This window comes from Sceloporus occidentalis, unplaced genomic scaffold, assembly GCF_023333645.1.
Source record: "Sceloporus occidentalis isolate IW3139 unplaced genomic scaffold, rSceOcc1.0.p SCAF_4, whole genome shotgun sequence".
NCBI lineage: Eukaryota > Metazoa > Chordata > Lepidosauria > Squamata > Phrynosomatidae > Sceloporus > Sceloporus occidentalis.
Genome location: NW_028316984.1, coordinates 33,767,534 through 33,792,788, shown reverse-complemented (window position 1 = coordinate 33,792,788; position 25,255 = coordinate 33,767,534). Strand labels below are relative to the sequence as shown.

General features: G+C 41.8%; 1 protein-coding gene across 5 annotated transcripts; it reads left to right on the top strand.

Moving 5' to 3' along the window:
- The first annotated feature begins 6,165 nt into the window (after positions 1-6,165).
- On the top strand, positions 6,166-21,390 carry LOC149313706 (RNA-binding protein 45-like). 5 transcript variants are annotated; one of them, XM_089519677.1, is made up of 12 exons: positions 6,179-6,749; positions 8,238-8,360; positions 8,511-8,625; positions 9,870-9,971; positions 10,386-10,598; positions 10,819-10,905; positions 11,074-11,253; positions 13,807-13,936; positions 14,180-14,237; positions 15,107-15,258; positions 19,059-19,260; positions 20,004-21,389. In XM_089519677.1, exons 1-11 carry the CDS (start codon positions 6,438-6,440, stop codon positions 19,249-19,251), a joined length of 1,665 nt encoding a protein of 554 aa, XP_089375803.1. In that variant the 5' UTR covers positions 6,179-6,437; the 3' UTR covers positions 19,252-19,260; positions 20,004-21,389. The 5 variants fall into 5 exon arrangements, with proteins under 5 accessions (XP_089375805.1, XP_089375806.1, XP_089375807.1 ...); XM_089519678.1 differs by lacking the exon at positions 10,386-10,598 and having other exon boundaries at positions 6,177-6,749; XM_089519679.1 differs by lacking the exons at positions 15,107-15,258; positions 20,004-21,389 and having other exon boundaries at positions 6,166-6,749; positions 19,059-19,235.
- Positions 21,391-25,255: the final 3,865 nt, after the last annotated feature.

The following is a 25,255-nucleotide window of genomic DNA, read 5'->3' as shown; positions in this document are numbered from 1 at the left end:
CTGAACAGTATAGTCTTCAACTCAGTTTTGAAGCATCTCCTAAAGTGGAACTGCTTGAAGAACTATTTTGATACTACCATTGAAATTCCAAAACGTTTCAGCCTATTTCAGAAATATTATTGGGGTGGGGAGTGGCTCAGCCTTTTAAAAACCATATTTAGAGTTTTTGCTTTTGAAAAAATTAAAGTAATGTGTTATTATTGAATGACATGTTACTCCTGAAAAACAGGGACTAACAAATATTGCTTTTTTAAAAAAAAAATTCAATTTCAAGCTGTGTTCGAACAGGACCTAAAGAATTACTTGTTTATCTTTGATGATACTGTGAGTTTGAGTGCCATTGTATGGTTTTATTAATTTTGTTTTTGTCTTTTCAAATAAATGCTTTAAATTTTGTATACTGCTTTGGGAGTACTTATTGTGAAAGGCAGTTCATACACCTTTTAAATAATATTGGACTGCCATGGCCTTTTCCCACCCAACTCCAGTTTCCAAACATCACTCTTCACAAACCACTTCAGTCCAGTGGGCATCTAGTAACAATTGCCACTCCAAACCAGAGAAGGGAATTGTGTGGCAGAACAGTTGCCCAATTGCAAGCATGAATGGTGCATTGTTATAAAACTGGGGGATTTGTAGTTTTGCGAGATAATCTACAAGCTCTGGTGCCTGAATAATCTACAGATCCCAGGATTCTATAGCATTGAACCATGGCAGTTAAAGTGGGGTCAAACTGCATTAATTCTGCAGTGTGGAAATAGCCTCAGTATCTTTGATCAGAATGGGTATTCATTACTGCTGCAACAACTTCACCCAACTAAAAGGACAATACCCTGGAAAGCAGAGTTGTTACCTAACATGAGTTAGTCCCACTGAACTCAAAGGACAGCTTTGTGGCTGTCAACTGCCCTTGACCCATGGCAACCCTGTTGATGAGACATCTCCAAGACCCGTGTCCTCATCTGCTCTGCTCAGGTCCTGCAGGCCCATGGCCTCTCTGAGTCTAACCGTCTGATGTGAGTTTTCCTAACTTTGCTAGCATCATTGCCTTTTCCAATGATTCGTGCCTCCTCATGATGTTGGACAAAAGTACAATAGTCTCAATTTAGTTATCCTGGCTTCCAGAAAGATTTCAGGTTTGATCTGTTCCAGGGTCCATCTGCATATCTGTTCACAGTATCCTCAGAACTCTTCTCCAGCACCACACCTCAAATGAATTGATTTTCTTTCTACTGGCTTTCTTCACGGTCCAACTTTCACATCTATACATGATGATGGGGACTATGAAGGCTTTGGATGATCCTCGCTTTTGTGTTCAGAGCTATATCTTTGCATTTTGGGATCTTGTCCAGTTCTGTCATAGCTGTCCTTCCCAATCCTAGCCTTCTTCTAATCTCTTGACTGCAGTCTCCATTCTGATCAGTATTTAATCTAAGATAGGGGAAAGAAAATTTTGACAGAAATAGGTCCAGAAACCTGAATACAAATGTATAACAATTTGTGTACAGGGATAAGGAGAACTACTATAATAATCAATACAATGAAATGAAAACTAACAACAAAAAAGAAAGAACAAGAACTATTCAGTAAAATCCAAGAAATCAAGGGAAAATTTAAGCCAAGAGTGAGGATGTTCTATGACCAGTAGGGAAACATATGTCATTACTAAGAAGAAATAAAAAGACCGTAGAAACAATACATGGAAGAACTATATGATAGGGACAAATTAATGATATATTCATTTAAATAAGAACCATATGAGGATGAACCTCAAATTTTAAAGTGAAGTGAGAGCTGCACTCACAGCACTTGAGAGAAATAAATCACCAAGAACTGATGGTATATCAACAGAGCTGCTCCAAGCTACAGAGACAGAATCTAGTCTAGTTTTAACTAAAATATGTCAACAAATTTGGAAAACAAAACAATGGCATACAAACTGGAAATGCTCAGCACATATTCTAGTCTCAAAGAAAGAAGACACGAGGAACTGCAGCAGTCACAGAATCGCTGAATTAATTTTTCATGCAAGCAAAGTGATGCTTAAAATTCTGCAACAAAGACTCTCTCGGTATATAGAGCTGCCAGATATTCAAACGGGGTTCAGAATGAGAAGAGGCACTAGGGATCATATAGCAAAAATATGCAGGATAATGTAACATACTAAGGAGTTTCAAAAGATCAGTGTGTTATTTATAGACTGTAGCAAAACATTTACAGTTGGCTCTCTTCTGTGGTTTTGCCATCTGTGGATTGGAGGCTCCGTGGATGGTCCTGCCCTGTTCTCCTCAATAGTGGTGCAGGAAGGAATATCAACCACCTAAGACATGCAGCAGACACTATAGTACTAGCAGAAAACCTCATAGACCTGGAACACCTACTAAGAAGATCAAAGAAGAAAGTGCAAAGGCAGGCTTAATGTTGAACCTAAAGGAAACAAAAATAATAACCACCGAGGATCTTCACAAGTTCAACCTAGACAAGGAAGAAATAGCAATAGTTACAGAATTCCCATACTTGGGATCAAACATTGATAGAAATGGGGACTGCAGTCAGGAAATTGGAAGAAGATTAAGAATGGGGATGGTGGCTATGAAAGAACTAGAAAAAAATTCTAAAACACAAAGATATACAACTGAGCACAAACATTAGAATCATACAAGCCATTGTATTCCCTATTACAGTGCGCCCTTTGTTTACATGGGGGATCCGTTCTGGACTCCTCCACAGAAAACATAACGCGTATGCTCAAGCCCCATTTAAATGAATGGGGCTCATGCATGCGGCGGTGCGATGGCACGCATGCCATGGGCACTCGCCCCATTCATCTCTATGGGATGTGCCACCCCTTCCTCCCTTCTGAAAGCTGCGTAAAGCGCACCCACGTATGACGCGAGCGCACTGTACCATACTTGGCTCAATCATCAACCAGAGTGGAGACTGCAGCAAAGAAATCAGAATAGGATGTGGAAGGGCAGCTATGAAGGAACTAGACAAGATCCTGAAGTGTAAAGATATATCATTAAATACTAAAGTTAGGATTGTTCTTGCCATCGTATGAGATGTGGTGATGGAGATTAGTATTGAGAATACTGTGAACCACTAAAAAGTGGGTGGGTCTTATAGAAGATCAGGCTTGAACTTTCCTTGGAACCAAATGTGACTAAACTGAGGTTGTAATTTGGCCATATGAGAAGAAAAGACTCATTGGAAGAGACTGTAATGCTTGGCAAAATGGAGCACAATAGGAAGAGAGGAAGATCACAGTCCAGATGGATAGACTCTGACCAAGGGGCTGAGCAAGGCAGTTGAGGATAGGGTGACTTATGGTCTCTTATTCATAGGGTCACCATGGGTCAAAGTCAACTTGAAGGCAATTAACAACAAAAATGGGAACTCTTTGACTATTTCAATTCTCTTGTTATCTAGGATGAATTCTTGTAGATCTTCCATGGACATCTTTTTTCACCTATCTTGGCACCTTTCTCCTTAACCTTCTTAAACCTCCTTAATTTGGGGGGGGGGGGCAGGCGGGGGCGGGCACAGATTCACTATATATTCCAATCCCCAAGAAATGAGACACCAGGAATTGCAGCAATCACAGAATCACTGCTTTAATTTTTCATGCAAGTAAGTTGATGCTCAAAATTCTGCAGCAAAGACTCTCCAAATATGGAGCAAGAACTGTCAAAGGTACAAGCTGGATTCAGGAAAGGAAGAGGCACTGGGGATCACAATGCAAGCAAACAGTGGATAGTGCAGCGCAACAAGGAATTCCAGAAGAACTTCTGCATGTGCTTCACTGACTATAGCAAAGCCTTTGACTTCGTAGATCACAAAAAGCTATGGCTTCCTCTTAGAGGAAAGGGAGTGCCACAATACCTGATTGTCCTGATGCAAAACTTGTACTCAGGACAAGAGGCTGCTGTTAAAACAGAATACAGTGGAGCCTCGGGTTACGAAAATAATCCGTTCCGCGGCCGCTTTCGTAACCCGAACGGCTTTCGCAAGCCGAATCCCCATAGCCGCTAATGGGGAAAAGCCGCGATTTGGTGCAAAATCGCGGCGAAAAGCACCAAAAGTTTTTTCGGGACCCGAAAAAACGTTCGTAACCCGGATCAATAATTTCCAATTGGATTTTTTCGGGTCCCGAAAAATTCGTAACCCGGGTATTTCGTATCCCGAGGTTCCACTGTATGGAGAAACAGAATGGTTCCTAATCGGCAAAGATTTAAGGCAAGGTTGCATACTATCACCCTGTTTATTCACCCTATTTGCAAAAAACACTGTATGCAGAGCAGGCTTAAATTCAGAGACAGGAGTGAAGATAGAAGAAACATTAACAACAGATGACAATACTACTAGCAGAAACCATCAAGGACCTTGAACAACTACTGAAAAGGATTAAGAAATAAAGTGCCATACTTTACATGACTTACCATACCTTGAATCAAATATTGACCAGAGCAGAGACTAGTCAAGAAATCAGAAGACTAGGACTGAGAAGGGTAGCTATGAAAGAACTAGCCAAGATCCTAACATGCCAAGATAAAACTGAACACTAAAGCAGTCCTGGTGGCACAGTGGTTAAATGCCAGTACTGCAGCCACAATGTTGTGAATTTGATCCCAGGGCTCCAATGTTTACTCAGCCTTTCAGTGGTCGGTGGGGGGGCGGGGCAATTGGCTTACAGTTTGTAAACTGCTTAGAGAGTGCTGAGTTCACTGATAAGCAGTATAGAAATATATTGCTATAAAGTGGGGATTGTGCAAGGCATCGTATTTCTCATCACCCTGTATGGATGTGGGAAGTGGATAGTGAAGAAAGCCAGGGAAAAAAAGAAGATCAGCTCATTGGAGATGTGGTGCTGGAGAAGAGTGCTGAAGATACCGTGGTCAGCCAAAAAGAGAAACAAACAGGTCCTTGAACAGAATGAGCCAAAATGACTAAATTGAAGCTGTTGTACTTTGGCCACATCATGAAGAAAAATGAATAGTTAGGAAAGACAGTGATGCTAGGTTGAAGGTCGAGAGCAGCAGGAGTAAGAGAGGGAGACCCCACGCCAAATGGTTGGACCCAGTCAGGGAGGCCATTGGCCTGAGCAGACCACTGGAGGAGTCAGGGTTATAGAATCATAGAGTTGGAAGAGACCCCAAGCACCATCCAGTCCAACCCCCTGACATGCGGGAACTCTCAGTCAAAGCATCCCTGACAGATGACCATCTAGCCTCTGTTTAAAGACCTGCAAAGAAGGAGACTCCACCACTCTCTGAGGGAGTGTGTTCCACTGTTGAACAGCTCTCACTGTCAGGAAGTTCCTCTTGATATTGAGGTGGGATCGCTTTTCCTGGAGCTTGCATCCATTGTTCTGTGTTCTAGTCTCTGGAGCAGCAGAAAACAAGCTTGCTCCCTCCTCAAATGTTGCACCCCTTCAGATACTTAAAACTGGGCTATCATATCACCTCTTAACCTCTCCTCCAGGCTAAACATCCCCAGCTCCCTAAGTCGTTTCTCATAAGGCATGGTTCTATTGATGCAGCCCCTTGTCAACTGGACAGTGTGTGGGGTGTGTGTGTGTACAAATGCCCCGCACAGTGTGCTTTTGGACTGTTCCTCCATCAGCTCTGGAGACACTTTCTGGTCCACTGGAGGAGGAAGGCGAGCAGGGCCCCTGGGCGAAGGGGCTACTTCCATCTCCAGCCAGCGACCTGAACTCCTCCTGAGAGCCTTGTTGATGGATTAGAACCAGTGTGGCCTGGTTGGGGCCTTGGCCTAGGACCAGGGACAACTGCAGTCCTCCTTTTCCAGGACATGCCCTCCATTTCGACCTTCTGTCCAGGAGGAAGTTCACAATGTCTTCCATTTGGAGCATGACTCAGAAGCATGAGTTTACACTTATATGAGTGTTGTTGTTGTTTTTAGCTTTTCTTTGGTCATGATGCCCTACATTTGTATTTTATTTTTTCCTGGAAGGCCCTCCATTTTGTGGTGCCTTGGCCTCATTTGTTGTGAGGGTGTATCTGGCCTCCTTGCCTACGACGACTCTGTGGAGACCAGGGTTCGAAACCTGGCCCACTGGGTGACAACCTTGGGCAAGTCACACTCTCTCAGCCCCAGAGGATGGCAAGGGCAAAAACCCCTCTGAAGAAACTTGCTCAAGGCACAAGGACATTTCTTGCGCCCTCCTCTTTTGGGTTCATTTTCTCTATTGTTGTTGTTGTTGTTTAAAGTTAAACAAGCCCCAACTGTGCTGCGAGGCCTGCCAGCCAGGGGGCGCTGTGGGCGAGAGAGGACGCCCCGCCGCCTCAAGGGAGGAGCATCGGCATTTCCGGTTCGGACTCCTAGAGCGGGAGGCGGCGCTTCCGCCGTGGGATTCTAAAAGGAAGTTGAAGCTTCTATTGCTGCTGCTGGCGGTGGATCCGTTGCGGTGCCACAAAATGGCGGCGCTTCCTGTCCAGGCTCTGAAGGCGGCTGCTGCGCCGGCGGAGGAGCGAGATCCCCGGTCGGATCATCCCCGCTACAGCCGTCTGTTGGCCTCTCTGGGCACGGCGGCCTCCCCGGAGGAGATCCGGCAGCGCTTCGCCCCCTTCGGGGAGGTGGCGGACGTGTGGGTGATGCGGGACCGGCCCTGCGGGGGGAAGCCCTCGGTGGCCGCCTACGTCAAGTACGCCTTGGCCTCGCAGGCCTGCAGGGCGGCCGAGGAGCTGGAGGGCAGGCGCTTCTCCCCGGAGGCCCCCAGGCCCATGAAGGTCAGGCGGCGGCGGCGGCGGCGGCGGCGGGGGTGGTGGTCTCTCCGTACATGGCACAGTCTGTATCAATGCATGCAAGAGCAGTCCTCTTCTGGGTGGCTTTGCTCGCGTTTAGCCCACCTACAACTGGCATCGAAAAGGTGCCTCAGTGCCCCACAGTGTTGCTTTTCTGCTGTAAAGTGCATTGGTTCATCTCCCTTTGCTTTCTGCCTCTGTAACACAGTCTCCCTCAACAGGGTGGCTGTTGTTGTCGTTGTGAACAACTCGGCTCCATCTGCTTTGGGTCCCAGTCTGGGAGAAAAGCGGGATGTAAACGACTCAAGCGATCACACAATCCACGTCTTTAGAACCTAATCCACAATGTAGATGGTCAGGGGTGTTCAAATTCTGGCTCTGTTTAAGCATGATCAAGAGGCATTGGGAAGACGCACTGCAGGGTTTATGCATCTTGACGCTGCTTTAACTGCTGTGGCTCAGTGTTGTGGAGTTCTGGGATCTGTAGTTTTGTGAGATATTGAGCCTTCTCTCTCAGAGGCCTCTGGTGCCACCACAGACTACACACCCGCCATGGTAGCCAGTGCCAAGTTGCATTGTTTCTGCAGAACAAGTCTGGGTTGCTTTATAGTTCTTGCTTGAATCGAAGATGACTCGGAGCACCCTATATGTCCTCAGAATCTGCTTCCTCTCTCCCCTAAGTAGCATTCACCTGGATTTAGTATTACACCAAGCTGTAGTTGACTTTTCTTCTAATTCCCAACACAGATTTTAATGTGTGTGAGCAAGCTGAGTTTACATCTAGGAAGCAGAAAATGTATGTATTGCATTCTGCTTTCCCTCCTTAGATAGACAGGGACTTCCCTCTATCTATCTCATTCTGTGTCGCTCAGTCTTGGAGGCTGTTTAACAGACTCTCTCTCAAGATTCTAAACAGTCTCAGCTGTCTCCTCTCAGTCTAACAGTCTCTTCCTGCTACATTAACACCAGTTAAGAAGTTGTTGTTATTTGTTTTTAAACCACAAACTGTATGTGTGCTGTTTTTTGGAGCACTAAGCCTTTATTCTTCAGGAAGACAGATTTAAAATGATACTCTGGTCCACACTTTTGTTATTCTGCTGATGAAAGCTGAGCGGTTTAACTTGCATGCTTGCATATTTTTGTTTCACTTTAGAAGGGTTAACGCCATGCTGAATTTACATTTAGGAAACAGAATAATTAAAAGCAGCCAGTTTAAATTTGATATGCTAAATAAGTACTGTATCTCATTTCCTTTCATCCTCTTCGCAGCCATATTTGAAGTGTGTTATTGGACAGTAGGGAATGCCATTCATGGTGAAATTCTAGTAAAGCTTGTTTGTTAATAAGTTTCACTGTTTTGCTTAGTCTTCAGTAAGTTGACCTCAGGGTCTCCAGATAACTGAACTTTGCCATAGAGTTTAATTGAGATTATGTCCTTTTTAGCTCATTTCATGACCATTGTGTTCAATTCAGGTGTTTATCGCACAAAGGCAAACTACGGGAGGCACCAAAAACATTGGAATTCGGCAGCTGACTCTAATACATGTCCATGTTCCAGACTCATTTACAGAGAAGCACCTGACGGATACTTTTAAGGTACTAGTTGAGATTTCAGCATCTCAATAGCATCTTTATACCTCATCCAAATAATGTTAAATGAATAACATCTCTCTCTTTTTTTTTTTTTTTTTGCATCTCTCTTTTAACTGTTGTAATATGCTATGATCTTTTGTTTGAAATTTACAGATCTATGGAACTATTGATGTATGCATGATCCTACAGAAGGAAAATGAAGAGGTTGCATACATAAGGTTTTTAAAGGCATCGCAAGCAGCCTTGGCAATAGAAGAATGTGACAAAAGTGAGATACATTACTGTTTCCCTTAAAAATGGCTTTTCTACAGCTATATCCAATTCTACTAACATTCTTAATTAAGTGGAATTTGTATATAGGATCAGATTGATTTCAAGCCCTATAACACCAACCTTGGAAATTAGCCCCTTTCCCCATGTTACAAATCAGCATTTTAATTAAACAAAACCCTCAAGTCCTTTTGACTCATATGAGAACCTAATGGAGGATGACAGAGTCTTTGATCACTCCTTTGCTCCTATTCCCAGGATTCCCTAACACTGAACCAGGGCAGTTAAAGCAGTCTCAAACTGGATTATTTTTGTAGTGTGTTTTGGGCCTAAGTTAGTATTCTGAACAGGGGTTTGCCTCCCTGGAGTAGAGTGATTCCTCCCTCTTCCCATCTAGCGTAATTTCTGTACTGGCTACGTAATGGGGGGCTGTTCTTCTTTCTTGGTCAAATTCAGCCCAGTGATCCACATTGGTGGAATTCCATGCACTCACTTACATTGATTTCATAGTTGCCTGTGGTGACTTGGCAAGCACTTAAATACATGTATGTCCTTCTACACTATCATATCAGAACCTGAATAAATATACTAAAAAGTTTGTTTTTAGTCTTAGCCCCATCACTTACTCCCTAAAATTTTAAAAGTTGATCACCAATTAGTTCATCAATTAATATGTATTTATTTCCTAACGAGGACTGTCAAGTGGGAATTTTCTACTCGGTTTCATTTCTGCCTAGGCTGCTATACATAAGTGGAACTCTTGTACTGGGGTTATAGAAGCATTGATACAAAATGGGATTTTAAAATTGTATATCAATTTTAGATTTCGTTTTCAAAGAGAAATGTACAGTGCGCCCGCTGAAAGCTGTGCGATGGGGTTGTAATGGTGCGCACGCCATGCGTCTTATACAAGACCCATTATTTTCAATGGGGATCGAGCATACACACTGTTTGCCTTACGCGGAGGGGTCCAGAACTGATCCCTCACGTAAGGTAAGGGCGCACTGTAATTGCTTATTAATTCTTGACAGAGAATGCAACAATTCAGATTCAAAATTTGCTATGGTGAATTTTCAGGGTGACTTGTGAGTTTTGTCATTTTCATCAAGAAGTCATTTTCAAGCACCACATTTTTAAGAAATTGTAAAGAAAAATATGTGGTGCACATTAGTCTACAAGAAAGAGATCAAGCCAAAGATATGAAGCACATTATAACATCTTGAATGATTTTTTTGACTTCAGGGTTCAAAGCTGTTTGGGCTGATGGTGAAACTACTCTCCCTGAAATTTATGAAGAGAAAAAAGAGAGCAGTGAAGTACAAAGAAGCAGCCTTTCTTCTTTGGGTATGTTTTATTAAGATTTTGATATGGCCCATGGATAAGTTGAGGGTAAAACCTAGGGGCATGTAACAAAGGATCTAAAGGATGAAGTAAAATAAAACAGTGCCAAAGAACTTTAAAAATTCCAGCAGGCACAACTATTTGTGCTCATACTAAAAGCTGGAAGGATGAGAGAATAGAGGGGAGTCAGTGCTTCCAGGACAGATTACACTCCTGCCTTTCACCAGCAGATGCTTCTTTTTCAAATAAGAGTTAATGTACAGTACTTACTTTGGCCCGTGGGTACATCAACTCCATTTTTTGGGGTCAATTTTTTGCCTAAAATTTCTAGACTTATACATGAGTATATACACTAATCCACAAAATTGAATTGTAATGTGGTAACATGTTTTTAACGCTGGTCCAATTGTCTGTTAGTTTCAGGGTACAGCACCACTGGGCCTGACCTAGTAAACAAGCTTCCTGAATACCATGAACATGAATACAGTAAGGGTAGCATGGATTATAGAACCCCTTTGCCCGAGTCTGTGACCAAGCAAAATGAATCAAGTGTGCAATACTCCTACGTGAATAACACAGAACAGGAAGCACAATGCTACAGAACAGAACAGAGTAGCATATATACCTCAGGTAAAGCTGGACATTTTAAAGGTAAACATGTACATATAAGATGTGACTTTACAGCATGTATTGAAAGAAGTCATTTTCATTAAAATCTGGGACTCCCTTGCATCCATGTAAAGTGGCTTTAAGGTAGTTCAGATACTAGAGATGCACACTAAGGCCGAGGAATATGAATATGAAGTATCACATCAAATCCTGATTTTGACCTTTATTTCTTTGGTTTCAGATAAATCCACAAAATCCTCTGAATGCATTGTTATGGGAGAGGAAACAAGCTACCATAAAATAAGGGAGAGGAACTTGCTTGCTTCAGGTGAGCAGTATAACCTGAGTGCAAAGAAAAATAATAGAGCAGAGACCATGTCACTATTGCAATGATTATAAATCTGAAAATAAATTGTGTGTTGGTGTTCTGAATAAAATGTGTAAACCCAGTTGTTCTGTAATGCTCAATTCTGTCACTGTACTATTCTTCATTTAGCACAACCACCAAACCTTGCATCTGTTGAGAGGAGGGACACGAAAAGCCCAGAATCTGTTTCCAGGCGCTTGCTGGTAGTATCAGAATTCCCATTTTCACGACAGCAGCTATTCAACCTCTGTAATCTTATCCCAGGCTTGGAATCTTGTGAAGTGTCTCAGGGTCTTTACAGTAATCATGGTAATGTAAAATAAAAAGTAAAATTCTGTGTCTGCAGAGTTTTTTCTAAGAGAAATGTGGAGCCTTAGTAGTATATATAGCAGTGTAAAGAAATGGAGTCAATCAGTAGAAAGATGTTAGGTGTGCCAGACTATCAGCTGTTTCACTAAAATAAAGGGTTTTTTGTATTTGGAAAGCAGTTCATGTCAGTTTTGGTGTGTACATGTAGCGGGAAAACTCAAAGATAGTGAGGTCCCATGGTAGATATATATACATCCTGCCTATTTCACATGTGATAGTGCAGCCCTAATTTATATGTTGAAGCAATTTTTGTATAGGAATGTATATACTCCACAGTAGATGTGGCTGAATCTCATTATAGTATCAGCATATGCTTTGACTTACTTCTCAGTTTCTACATTTTAAATTGGCTTGCTATGAAGTGGTGAATCAACTGCAGAGAGCAGATGGCGGTGTATCTACACTGTGTATATAATGCAGTATAGTATGGCATCACATTAAGTCCGTCCTATGGAATCCTAGGATTTCTAGTTTTACAAAGTCTTTTGCCTTGTCTGCTAAAGAGTGCTGATGCCTCACAAACCTACAGATACAAAGATGCTGTAGGATGGAGCCATAGCAGTTAAAGTGGTGTCAAACTGCATTATTTCTACAGTGTAGATGCACTCTGCTTTTTATAGAAATGCAGGTCTTCAGTTGGAACTACAGTGCAATATAGTTTTCTGATATTCATGACCAACTGTGTATATAGTCATAGGGGGACAAATAAAATAATCTCACAATTTTGTCCATTTTAATTTTAGATAAATTTGATCAATCTGTGTTGACTTTTGTGCAAAGGGCCTAGATTTTGGAAGCTAACACTTCACTTTGTTCTTAGCTTCTGCTTGTGATTAAACTGAAATACTCTATGAACAAAGTGTCACAGTCTTTTAACAGAGATTGAGAGCTTAAATAAAACCATGTCTTTGCATGTTCTTTTCTACCCCGTTTTGAATTCCCTTTCTTTTTCATCCTTTGCTAGCTCATATTTTACTTTTAATGTATGCACTGGTTCTAGTAAAGTCCTAAATTGAATAATTAGTTACAACTACATTATACATATTCATTTTAGTGGCAACATGGTATAGTCAGCACATACATACATTCCATTGACTCATTTGATCTGTTCTTAGTTTTGACTAATATTTGAATGTAAACTAAGGATGTGGAGCTGCCTGAGGTCTAAGGGCTGCATGAGTCCAGAGCCATATACTACCCTGCCAAGCCCTCTGCCCATTTTTAAAACTTTAAAATAATACTCAAAATGCTCCCTGAACCCTAGGAAGAGTGATGGGTCATGTTCCTCCCCCTTAGGCCATTTTAGGTTGAGAAGAAAGATTTTAAAACCAGGGAGTCACTTCTGATTTATTTATTTATTTATTTATTTAGGTATTTATATCCCGCCCTTCAGCCCTAATGGTTTACTTCCTGTTTTGTTTTGTTTTTTAAAAGGCTGCTCCTGTACATTAAAAAGCCAGGTTGAGGGAGTTGTAAAATTACCTCCAAATGTGGGGAAAGTCTTGGGTGTTTCCCTACTGGCCACCAGCTCCCCCATCTCTGATACAGGCTTATGTTTTCCCCTAATCAGCATTTCCAGATTCTTGCTTAATAGCAATATAGATACAACAGTAAACTATGATTAAACTTGGAAACAAAAGGGCAGAAGGACTCTGGAAGCCTATGTTATGCTCCCGATCAGCTAACTATGGTTGATACGTTGTGCAGTCCAACAGGATGATCTTTGTATGCCTTAATCCTAAATATCTGTGCCAGTGTAACATTTCTTGAGTGGTGTAACATCACATGATATCACATAAGTACATTTAAGCAGCATGAAACAAAAATTGATTATGTGTTTTCACACATCAGGTATTAGAAATAGCAGTAAGCAGCATCAGTTTTTGTTTAATACTTATTTAAAGGATATACACCCCATCCTTCAGATGATTTCTAAAATAGGCGGGGTACAGACTACCCAAAAAGTGCGGCCTGCTGGCGCCTGGTTTTCCGCCTGAGGGAAGCCTCAACCGCCAAATGGCGAGGCTTCCCACCAGAGGAAAAAGAACCCACAAAAAGCGGGTTCTTTCTACTCCTCAGAGGTGGCATAATGAGTGTGCCACAGTGCGCTACTGGTTCATTCGTTATGCAAGTGCCATGCGGTGCCGTGCAGATACCACGTGGTGCTTGAGTAACAGTGGTGGCGCTCGTGTGTACAGCGCACTGCCATTTTGATGCCCTCATCATGTGCAAGGGGCGTGTGGATGGGGCACCCCTCGCACATGACGAGGGCGTCCTTTGGAGCCGGTCTGTACTGGGCCATAGCTACTTTTGTTTAATTCAAAAGAATTGATGTGTCACTATGTCTGAGCATTTCTTTTGCCAGAGGGAACTGAATTAGTAATTTAGAAAATAACATAATTGGAATTGCTCCTCGACTTTTGTCAAGGGTTTTGTTTCCTTGTAGAGCTTAAATGTTACTGCACTTACAGATATACTGTTGTTTATTTTTAGCATATGCGGTGGTTCAGTATAATAATGCTGCATCAGCTATCTATGCCAAACATAAACTGAATGGTTTTGAATACCCTTTTGGGAGCTGGCTACTTGTTACATTCATTGAAGGAGGAACAGGCAAAACTGAGTAAGTACACAGTATGTTAAGTAATCATAGGTGACAATGTAGCCAAAGTTAAGTATTTCTAAAGTCAGATTGATTTCTGAATGGGAGACTTGAGTAATTGCTTGACAGTCCTGTTGACATTGATTTTGGCTGCATTTGACCTATAATTGTCATTGAATATTCACCATGAATATTCTCTCTACATTCAGATGAATTATGTTAGAATTCTACCCTTGTTGTAAAAAGATTCCAATCTACTTTCAGCCTTCTCAGACGGACAGCAAAACGGAAACCTTCATCATTTCAACTTCTGGAATCCTCTGTAAGTAGCTTTGATGTTTCCCTTTGAAAACAGTTGTAAATTCCAAAAAATACATAATCTCTTTCTACACATGTATTCCTTAATCACAGGATTTTTTAAAAAGTGGTTTTATTTTATGGTAACTTTATGGATTGTTTCAGCTGAATTCCTTTCCCATAAAAAAGTTTATGTTTTTCATGTTTGGTTTATTTTGTATGGAGAAGCATTGTTGCATGTTGGCCCTTGATTCGCCCATTATTGATTTAACTCAGCCTGACTTGCAATCAGAGTAGTTTGAATAATTAAAGATTACATATAGCATCTGTTTACCTGTAGATGGTTATGTTTTCATCTTAGATTGGTATCAGAACCATCTTGGCCGAGTCCTGAATGTACAGTGGTCCAAACTCTGTAAGCTTAGGGCTGAAACAGAGTTCAGCCCTTTGATCGCTGGATTGGGGCTGCGGCAACCACATGCCACGGCCCTGATCCAGCTTTTCTGCTGCTGCCACAGCTTTACAACATGCAACATATAAACAACATGCCACCAGAGCTACTTGCCTTGTGGTCTGGCGCGTAGCTTTTGGTTGGTTTGGGAGTGTGCGTCATCTAAATGACACACCCCCAAGCTGCCAAGAAGCCATTACAAAGGCGCTATCTGTTTTGCCCCATTGGTCTTCATTCTAAATTTTACTTAGCTGGTTCCAGATTCAGGCTTTTACCACAAGGTTGACAGGGACAGATTTTCCTGCTCCCTTCTCCACATGACATCCGTAGTTCCTACCAGAATGATAGTGTATGAGGCTGCTGTTCATCATGTGTAACACACAGGATTTAAAATGAAAATTGTGATTTTCATTTTGATTGTGATTCCCTTCCCCCCCTCCCAGGAGACCCAGAGTTCTTCACCTTACCTCCAAACAGATGCTGAGCTACCTTCAAGCAAAAGGAAAGCTCCCCTTGACTCTTATGTGCGAGAAAGGCTTTTCATTATGTTCAATCCTCATCCTTTACCTCAAGACATCTTGGATAATGTATTATGGTAAAACCTGTTGAGCTTTTTATATATATATATATAAATTGTTAAGTGTTTTGTGATTGAATCTTGAGTATCAAATAGTTGTCTAAGGCCTAGCACTTTAATAGTTCATGTATCAAGAAGGAGAGAAACAGATGCTGGTGGACACTTGCTGTCATGGGTTTAAGCATTTTTATGACCGTTGTTGCTGTTAACTTCCCTCGAGTCGATCTCGACTCATGGTGACCCTATGGATGAGACATCTCCAAGACCCCCTTGTCCTCCACTGCTCTGCTTAATTCCTGCAACCCCATAAAACTCATGACCTTCTTAATAGAGTTCATTCATCTGACATGTGGCCTACCTCTCTTCCTACTTCCTTCCACCTTTCCCACCATTATTGTCTTTTCCATTGAGTCCTTCCTTCTCATGATGTGTCCGAAGTATGACAGCCTCAGTTTGGTCATCTTGGCTTCCAGGGAGGTTTCCGGCTTGATTTGCTCTAGGACACATTTGTTTGTCCTTTTGGCCGTCCATAGGGTCCTCAGCACTCTTCTCCAGCACCACATCTCAAATGGATTTTCTTCCTATCTTCTTTCTTAACTGTCCAGCTCTCACATCCATACACGGTAATAGGGAATACAGTGGCTTGTATAATTCTAACTTTTGTACTCAGTTGTATATATTTGCATTTTAGAATCTTTTCTAGTTCTTTCACGGCTACTCTCCCGATTCTTAATCTTCTTCTGATTTCCTGACTGCAGTCCCCATTTCTATCAATGTTTGATCCCAGGTATGGAAATTCTTTTACTATTTCTATTTCTCCATTGTCTTGGTTGAACTCAGCTCCTCAGTGGTCATTGTTTTTCTTCAGGTTTAACATTAAGCCTGCTTTTGCACTCTCTTCTTTGATCTTCCTTAGTAGGTGTTCCAGGTCTGGGAGGTTTTCTACTAGTACTACGGTGTCATCTGCATATCTGAGATGGTTGCTATTCCTTTCTCCTATTTTCAGTCTTCCCACTTCTGTGTCTCAGCCTGCTTTTCTTATAATATGTTCTGCATTCAAGTTGAACAGATAGGGTGAAAGGATGTAGCCTTGTCTGACCCCTTTGGGAACCATTCTGTTTCTCCATGTTCTGTTCTGACAGTAGCCTCTTGTCCTGAGTACAGATTCCTCATCATGACTATCAGATGTGTTGGCCCTCCCATGTTAAGATCATTCCATAGCCTTTCATGATCTATGCATGAAAGGCTTTGCTAGAATTTATAAAGCACATGCTGATTTTCTTTTGAAATTCCCTGGTGCGCTCCATTAGCCATCTTATGTTTGCAAAGTGGTCCCTGGTGCCTCTTCCATTCCTGAACCCCGCTTGAACAGTACTAACAGTAATTAAGACAGTAGCAACAGACTTCAGACATCCTTTTCATTCAGTGTCTTGAAACATAGAAGAACTCATTATATGGGGTATTCTTTGCAGCTGTCATTCAAAGTGAGGCATTTCTTGACTTAGCACAGGGGTAGGCAACCTTTTTGAGTCGGGGACCGGGTTGCTGTCCCTCAGACAACTGGGGGGCCGAAGCCAATAAATAAATAATATAGGACAACATTTTCAAATGTAGGACACGTTTTTTAAAAAATGAAGGACATGCAAAAAAAAATTGATGTTTTTTTTTAAAAATGTTAATATAAATGCATGTTTCTTAGCCATGATCAAAATGGAGGACATTTGGGCCTCAGAAGCTGGCTGATATCATCATCATCATCATCATCATCATCATCATCATCATCATCATTGTTAAAACAGACCTTTTAACATTAAAAGCACCGAAAATACATAGAAATGCACTTTGGAAAGTCACACTGTCTCACCTACAGAGAGAGTGACTGCATGTCTCAGAAACTGACTGATATCATCATCAACAACATTATCATTGTTAAAACAGAGCAGACCTGTACAAATGGAATGGAAATCCTCCTCCTCCTGCTGCTACTCTTCTTCCTCCTCCTGCTCCTTCCTTCCTCCCTCCTCCTTTCATTCCTCCCTCCTCTTCCTCCTCCACTTCCCCTGCCCCCGTCCTTCCCTCCTTGCGGCTGTCTGGCAGCCGCGGGTAGGGAAGGACGGGAAGGAGGAGGACGACCCCCGCCCTCCCTTCCCTGCCTGCAACTTGGGCCTCCATAGAGGCCGGGAAGGAGGGAGGAGGCTGCCCGTGATCGCGGCGATTGCCGCGATCGCGGGCGGCCCCCTTGCCCTTTCCTGGCCTCTGTGGAGGCTTGGGCCTTCACAGAGGCCGGGAAGGAGGGAGCAGAGCGCCCATGATCGCGGGTGGCCCCCGCGCCCTTTCCCGGCCTCTGTGGAGGCTTGAGCCTTCAGAGAGGCCGGGAAGGAGGGAGCAGAGCGCCCACGATCGCGGGTGGCCCCCGCGCCCTTTCCCGGCCTCTGTGGAGGCTTGGGCCTTCACAGAGGCCGGGAAGGAGGGAGGAGGCTGCCTTTCACCGGCGGCAATCAGCGGCAGGACTGGGCTGGGGCCGGTCCCTAGGCCTCTGCGGGCCGGATGCGGCCCGCGGGCCGTAGGTTGGTGATGCCTGACTTAGCACAAATTTACAGCCATTATTAACAGCCATTTTCCAAGAGCTTTGTAGACCGTCTGATGAATATCTCAAAGGATTAATTTACTGCAGCATAGGTTCTGTGAGCAGATTTTCCTTCATCAAATGCATGGAACACATATTGGGCATTCACAGACGTGAATCTGTGATGTTTGCAAGTGGTGTTACAAAATAAAGATAACATATCCTCCTGTTTAATACCTAACTGTATATTACTTCCAAGGTAGATTTGATTTAATTCAATTTGATTTAAATCACTACTCACCCTTCCTTACCCCCCCAAAAAGGCACTGTTCCTCGCTATTAGCTTAATACATATTTTACACAACTCAGAGTTACCAAAGATTCATTGTTCCTGGTATAATCTCAATATTTACAACTAAATGAAGGTTTCATTTTTTGAATAACAACTTTTTAGATGTGTTTTACAGCTACATAACAAAAACCTGGTTTGGTTATACATACTATTAGAAACACATCATAGATAGTTCCCTCCACAATAATTTCATAATTATCTCCAGTTTAATGGCTTAATTATACCTATTTGGACAACTTTTGTGTTGTACTTGACTGGAAGGAGAAAAATTATCATTAGCTTAATAATGTAACCATTTAAATGGTTTAATTTAAACATTATAGCATATGTATTGTGTTTGTTAAGTGATATGGATAAACAAAACAAAAAAACTTTAAGACTGTCAACCCAGTCCACACATGAACAGACTGTCCCCTGTGGTTTCTTCTGCAGATCTGTTCCATTCCCAGCCTCCCAACAATCTGTTCATTGAATGTTTTGAAAGTGGTAAGGGACGGATTCTGTGTACATAGATTTGCAAAAGAACAATGGGATTGTGATCTCTGCAGTTTTGAGAACTGTAAAACAAAGCATCTGTTGTAATATCCTCTAGACAGAAAAATCGCCCAATAATCTTAACAGAAAGCGCTGGAAGAGCATGACATTGTGAATCATGGATTAATGGAAGTCATTTACCCAAAATATTAAAACATTGCATGAATATACATGCTCACGCTACTTAATTAAAAACTAATCCTAATTTCATGATGATTAACTTTTGGACCATAATGTATCTTAAATAGAAAATTCTTTAGATAAACATTTAATTTAAAATCCAATTTAAATTTTAAAAATCTATTTTTTAAAATATCATTGATTTTTATCCACCCTGATTGTGTCTGTGTTGTTGTTTCGTTTCAGTCGGTTTGGAAATTTTATAAATGTTTACCTCATCCCTGGAGAAAACATAGCTTATGCTATGTTTGCAGAGAGAGCAAGTGCTAGTGATGCTATAGCTGTGTTACATGGGAAGACTGTGAATGGTGTGAAGTTGAAGGTGAAATTGGCAGATTTGCCCATAGAAGACTCCAGTAAACGCCAAAGGACATTTTGACCAAGTGGGGTAAGTATCAAGTCTCTGGCATTGCATTCATTGCTCTCAGATCATGTCGAGTTTAGTGGCTTCAGAGGTGTTCACAATGCAATAAAGTAACAAACTAAACTCCAAAACTGTTGATGATATTGACCAGTAGCGTCAGAAAGATGTTAAACAGCATAGAGCAGGGGTGGGCAACATTCAGTGGTTGGAAGCTGCATTGGCCCCCAAGGAGACCTTGGACTGCTGCAATCCCTGACTGATTTTTATTCCCTAGTCATTTTCTGTTAGGAATACCCTCTTGGTGTTAAAACAGCATGAGTGGGGGCAGTGTGTGGCAGAATTTCTCCTGTGCCATTTAAAGGAAATACGGTCAGCCCTCTGCATCCACAAGTTCTGCATGACAGTAGCAACCATCCAAGATTTTTTTTAAAAAAATAGATACATCCAAAATGCAAACCTTGTTTTTGCCATTTTATATAAGGGACACCATTTTACTACACCACTATATATAATGAGACTTGAGCATCCACAGATTTTGGTATCTCTGGGGGATCCTGAAACTAAACCCCAGCAGATACCAGAGACCCACTGTGTATGTGTATGTGTGTGTGTGTGTGTCTAATGATGATTATTATATATTGTTGTTACTGTTATTCAAATAATGTTTGTATAGTATAGTAGTCATTGGACTGAACAAAATCCATTAATACCACAGGAGATAATTCTTTCTGTATAATTGTTCCCCACCTCTCTTCTGCTTCCTTTAGAGAGCTGGCTGTCTCTGTTGCCTAGACAAAGTCAGCGCTAGGATCTGACTCCAGGAAGAGCAGCTTCTGAAACCATCTGTAGAGAGGTCATTCTATAAAGCTCTTCTATATGTAGAGGAGTAAGCCAGAGGAATGTGCCATGAAATGGGAATTGCTGGGGAAAAGCCACAGTTTACTCCTATCAAGCAAGAAGACTTGCCCTGCTGGCCTGGAAAACTGAGAGTCTTTTTGTCAGGAGCATCTACTGAGATGTAATGCCACTTGTGTTTAAACAGATGGGGCAGCATGGTGTGCAGCAAAACATAGTAGATAAAGATGCTCTTAGAGCACTCCTATGAACAAATCCACAGCAATCAAAACTGATGCTTAATATTTTTCCCCTTGAAATTCCCCCCCCCCCTTGAATTCAAGCTCTTTCTTTCTTAGCTTACTGCATAAACACCTTGAACTGTTTTCCCTTTCTTTCTTTCTTTCTTTCTTTCTGAAAAAAGAAAGCACACAGAAACTGGGATATTTTTTTAAAAAATTTATTGAACTCAGATTATTTTTTGGAATCTGGCAACTGTATCTCAGTGTCTCAGTAACAGTAACTAATGTAATTTTAAAGTCTGCATTGTGAAATAATACAATGAATATTTCTATGACTGATATTGAACAGTCATTAATTTATATATTTTTTTACTTTTATAGAGGTTATGTACTGTAATAAAGCAGTGGGAGAATAAAATATTTAAACATATTCAAATAAGTGTTGCGTAAACAGCAAAATGAAAATACTTGTTAAAAATTCTATTGTGATTTATGCACTGTATTCATAGTTAATGTTTTTGAATACATTAATGGGTCAGAATAAATAGGTAATGTAACATAGGTCATTGAACACCCAAGAAAGCAGATTATCAAAAGAAAATATATCCTGCTAAAAGACTTGAAGACTCCAAAGAACTAAAGCAAGAATGAAGGACAATAAAGATATTTTACATATTTTAGCTGAGTTAAATGCAGTAAATGAATAGTATACCAGAAATCACATCCTGCTAACATCATTAAGTGGAATTACGCCAGCATCATATACAGTTGGCCCTCTATTTTCACAGGGATCCGTTCCGGACCGCCACTCCCCCCATGAAAACAGGATCGTGCATATTCAAACCCCATAGGCTTCAGTGGGGCACGTGCGGGGGTGCACCCCATTAAAAATAGCCAAGGTCACCCCTTCCACTGATTTTCAAGCTTGCAGATCTGAGATCAACAAATTAGGAGGAACGACTGAGAAATTCTCATTCAGGATGTACGCTTCAAAAAAACAGCTGGCAATTTCTCATTCACTTCAAACCACAGCATCCCCTTATTCAGAATTTAGTGTTCCCTGTAGACATTCTGCTTTTTTTTTTTTTTCTTTTAGGCCTGTTACAGACTGCCAAGATAAAGCTGCTTTGGGTCTCTTTGGAAGTATGCTATTTAAATGATGCATGGGTCCTAAGAGTCCAGAGGTCGCGCCAAAGCCACACTCCATTCCTAAGCACTGGAGTGCAGCTTTGGTGCAGCTTCCGGATTCTTAGGATGCATGCATCATTTAAACAGCATACCTCCAAAGGGACCCGAAGCAGCTTTATTTTGGCAGTCTGTAACAGGCCTCTGTTTTCTACTTTTTCATTGTTTTTCCTCCATTTTCAGTTTAGTAAGTGTTTTGAATCAGTAAGATCTGGTAGCTAGATTTGCTTTTCTTCTTGCCTCCTAATACCCTTTTGCTCAAAGCTTTGTCTTTGTCTTTTAAGTGGCAAATCAGACAGGAGGGCCTCACTTGTTTTTTAAATGTTGAACACACTGACATATTCAAGGAGAGGGAGGAAGTGAAGTGGCCTGGATTGGTCAGTGTTCCCTTGATTTTGGTATATGCTAAAACTCACAAAAAGTTGCTTGTAAAAATTCCTGTTTATCTCCAGCATTGTCAAAGGTATATTAGCCTCACACTGCTGCATGTGCATGTGGGCATACATAGGCGGGATACAGACCGCCGCTTTGCGGCGGTCTCCCGCCGGCGCCATTTGCTCCGCGAGGGAGCCGCAGCAGCCAAACCGCGCGGCTCCCGCGCGGAGCAAAAAAGAAGCTCCATTTCGGAGCTTCTTTTTGCGGCGCCTTTATGACGTCGCGAGGCGCCTGGCGCGGACTCGCGACGTCATAGGCGCCGCGACACGTACGGACGCTCAGCGTCCGATACGTAAACATGGCGGCGCCCATGTGGAAGGGGCGCCGCCATGTTGTACGTATTCTATACGTACTAGGGTTAGGGGGGTGCGGAAGCACCGCCCCTTCCTAACCCTAGTACGTATAGAAGACGTACTTTATGGCGGTCTGTATCCCGCCATAGTATTTTCAATAGCAGTTTTTTTCTTCTGAAAGGGAAAAGCTGCTTGCTATTTTGTAAGCAAGACATTTTCACAGTTCAAGGTCCAGTAGTGTTTTGTATTGAGCAATACATGAAATGAGAAAGCCATTACAGCTTAAGCGTTCCCACAGAAATGTTGGTATTATAGAGAAGAAAGCTTGGGAAAGTTGGATCAGTATTAAATGCTATAGCTTCTCCTGAATACTTAATATTTTATTGATTCATATTGTGCCTTTCTCCCTGCTAAAAGGCAGCTAACACTTAACACCAATGAAAAACTATACAAAAACATTAAAAGTACAAATCTAGTAGTAGAAATACAAGATTTAAAAAGTATTTAAATGATTCATAAAGTTAAAACATTAGACATTAACATGCATCAAAAGACTATATACAAATCTTAAAAAACGGCACCACACAACATTAAAAGACTCTTCTATAAAAGTGATGGCATAAAATTTTTCACCTGCTGACAGAAGGTGAGCAAGGACATGGCCATCCTGGCCTTCCTAGGAACTTTGAAAGTCTGGGAGCAGCCACCAAGAAAGTTCACCCTGTTCCTACCCCATAAAAATCATGGATGTGGCTTGAAATTGCATTTTGTGGGGGCCATTGAAAAATCAGACCCAGGCTGCTGCCACACTGCAGAATTTACGCAGTTTGACTCTGCTGTAACTTATCACGGCTCCTATGGAAACCTGGGGTTTGTAGTTTGCAGTGGCACCAGAGAAGCCTAAATAGAAACTAGAAATCCCAGAATTCAATCTCATTGTGCCATGGTAAGTTAAAACAGTGTCCAACTGCTTTAATTCTGCAGTCCAGATGCAGCCCAGGATGACCAGATGCCCTCCTTTTCCAGGACATGTCCTACATTTCAACCTTCTGTCCAAGAGGAATTTCAAAATGTTTCTATTTTGCGCATGACTTAAGAAGCATGCATTTACATTGATACAAGTGTTTTGAGATTTTATTTGGTCATGCCCTAGTGTTCTCGAATGTCCTACTTTTTGCAGTTGCCATGACCACCTTTTCAGTGAGGACATCTGATCACCCTGTTGCGGCCTGTTTTCTTTCACATGGAAATAGTGCTCAGTGGGTTGAAATGAAGCACCTCTATGACAAGAGCCATACAGGATACTGGTGCTGGGATGTAGAGGGTCTAGTTTTAAGCAAGCACTGTATAGGGATTAAACTCTGAGCAGGGTTTAGTTTAGGGGTAATCACTGTTTTTTAAAAAAGAAGAGACTACTACTCATTTCAAAAAGTGTCATATGTAACTTTTTTGTGTAAAACGTTGGCAAGAGGCTATCATATTTAATGCTTAGTCTTCCAGGGCCACATAGACAGAAGGAAGAGTGGCCTGCTCACATGGATATGTCATACTTCATACTCGGAGCAACAAAAACATTTTGACAAAATGCAGGCCCATGACTAACATTGTCTGTATATATACTATGTGTGTGAGAGAGTCTATTCCCTTCTTGTATGATTTTAACCCCTTTGCCTGAGGAAGAAGCCAGTGGAGATTTAAAAGCTTGCTTCATGTACTTGGTGCATTTGGGTTGGTCCAATAAATGTATCACTGTTTTGTGGATGTTGTCATACTTAAGTTTGTTTTGGATGACCTGCTGTTATTGATCAGGAATAGGAGGACAGCACCTAAATCACTGTTTCTGACCTTTTTATTTGTCATCCTGAATCCCGGGGAGAAAGAGTGGGATGTAATGTACGTTAAATAGCAAAATATTTCTTGAAGACTATGTTTTTATGTGTCTTCAAGTCACTTCCAACTTATATCATGGGGTTTTCTCATCATGTTACTTCAGAGGGTGTTTGCCACTGCCCTACTCTGAGGCTGAGAGAGTGTGACTTGCAAAGTGTTCACACGATTTTCCACCTACATGGCTCAAAACGAATGTCTTGTAGTGGATGATGGGTATTGACAGAATAGAGTCAAGACAAAAGGACTCAGATGGCGTTGAAACTCAGGTTTATTATGCCGGCAAATCTCAGTGGGATTCAAATTCCAAACAACTGAGATTTTTTGAGCCAAAGAAAAATGGCTCCCTTTATAGGAAGACAGACAAAGAACACTCATCCTCATTGCCTCATTGGGCATTTTAAGAGCTAAGCATGTTAAATTTCTAGCAACAGGAGCAAAGATACAGGAATATATTTAAATCTACTTTAAAATACATTTGGCTACATCCTATTGCCCCCTTATCAGCTAGGCTGGCATCCAGAGGCCCTTCTGCCAGTGAAGTTGCATTCCTATCAGTCTTTCCTAGGGCTCTCCTTTCTCTCCAGATACTAGGATGTAACCAAGGCCTTGTGCATATCAATTTCACCTTGGCCATCTATCTCCTCCTTTGCCTCCCCTTCTGCCTTCCACTCTCCCCAAAGGGACCTCATCCTGTAACTTTCTAATGTGTGTGCCTTACTTCCACAACTCTATTGTCTAAAGAGAATTATACATAGATATATTGATTATTGGGGCCTGTCCACCTCAGTCTCACGGGTAAAAACCAATGCTCCTTTTTGTTTCAATGCTTTTTTACTCTGGTTGAGACTGATCCATAGGATTCAGGCCGTTCTTTAGTTTGTTGGTTGCATTTGTTGCCTGTTATCATGTGCCTTCAAGGTGTTTGTGACTTAGGAGGACAAAGCACCTCAACATGTAAACGCATCACGCTAAAAACATATAAAGATAAATTCATTTCTTATGGTTCATTAACAGCTGTATTACATGCGCTGTGTTTTATTATGGCTCTGAGGCGGTGGACCTATTATCCCGTGGTTTTCTTGGCAAGGTTGGTTCAGAGGAGGTTTGCCATTGCCTTCCCCCTGAGGCTGAGAGAGTGTG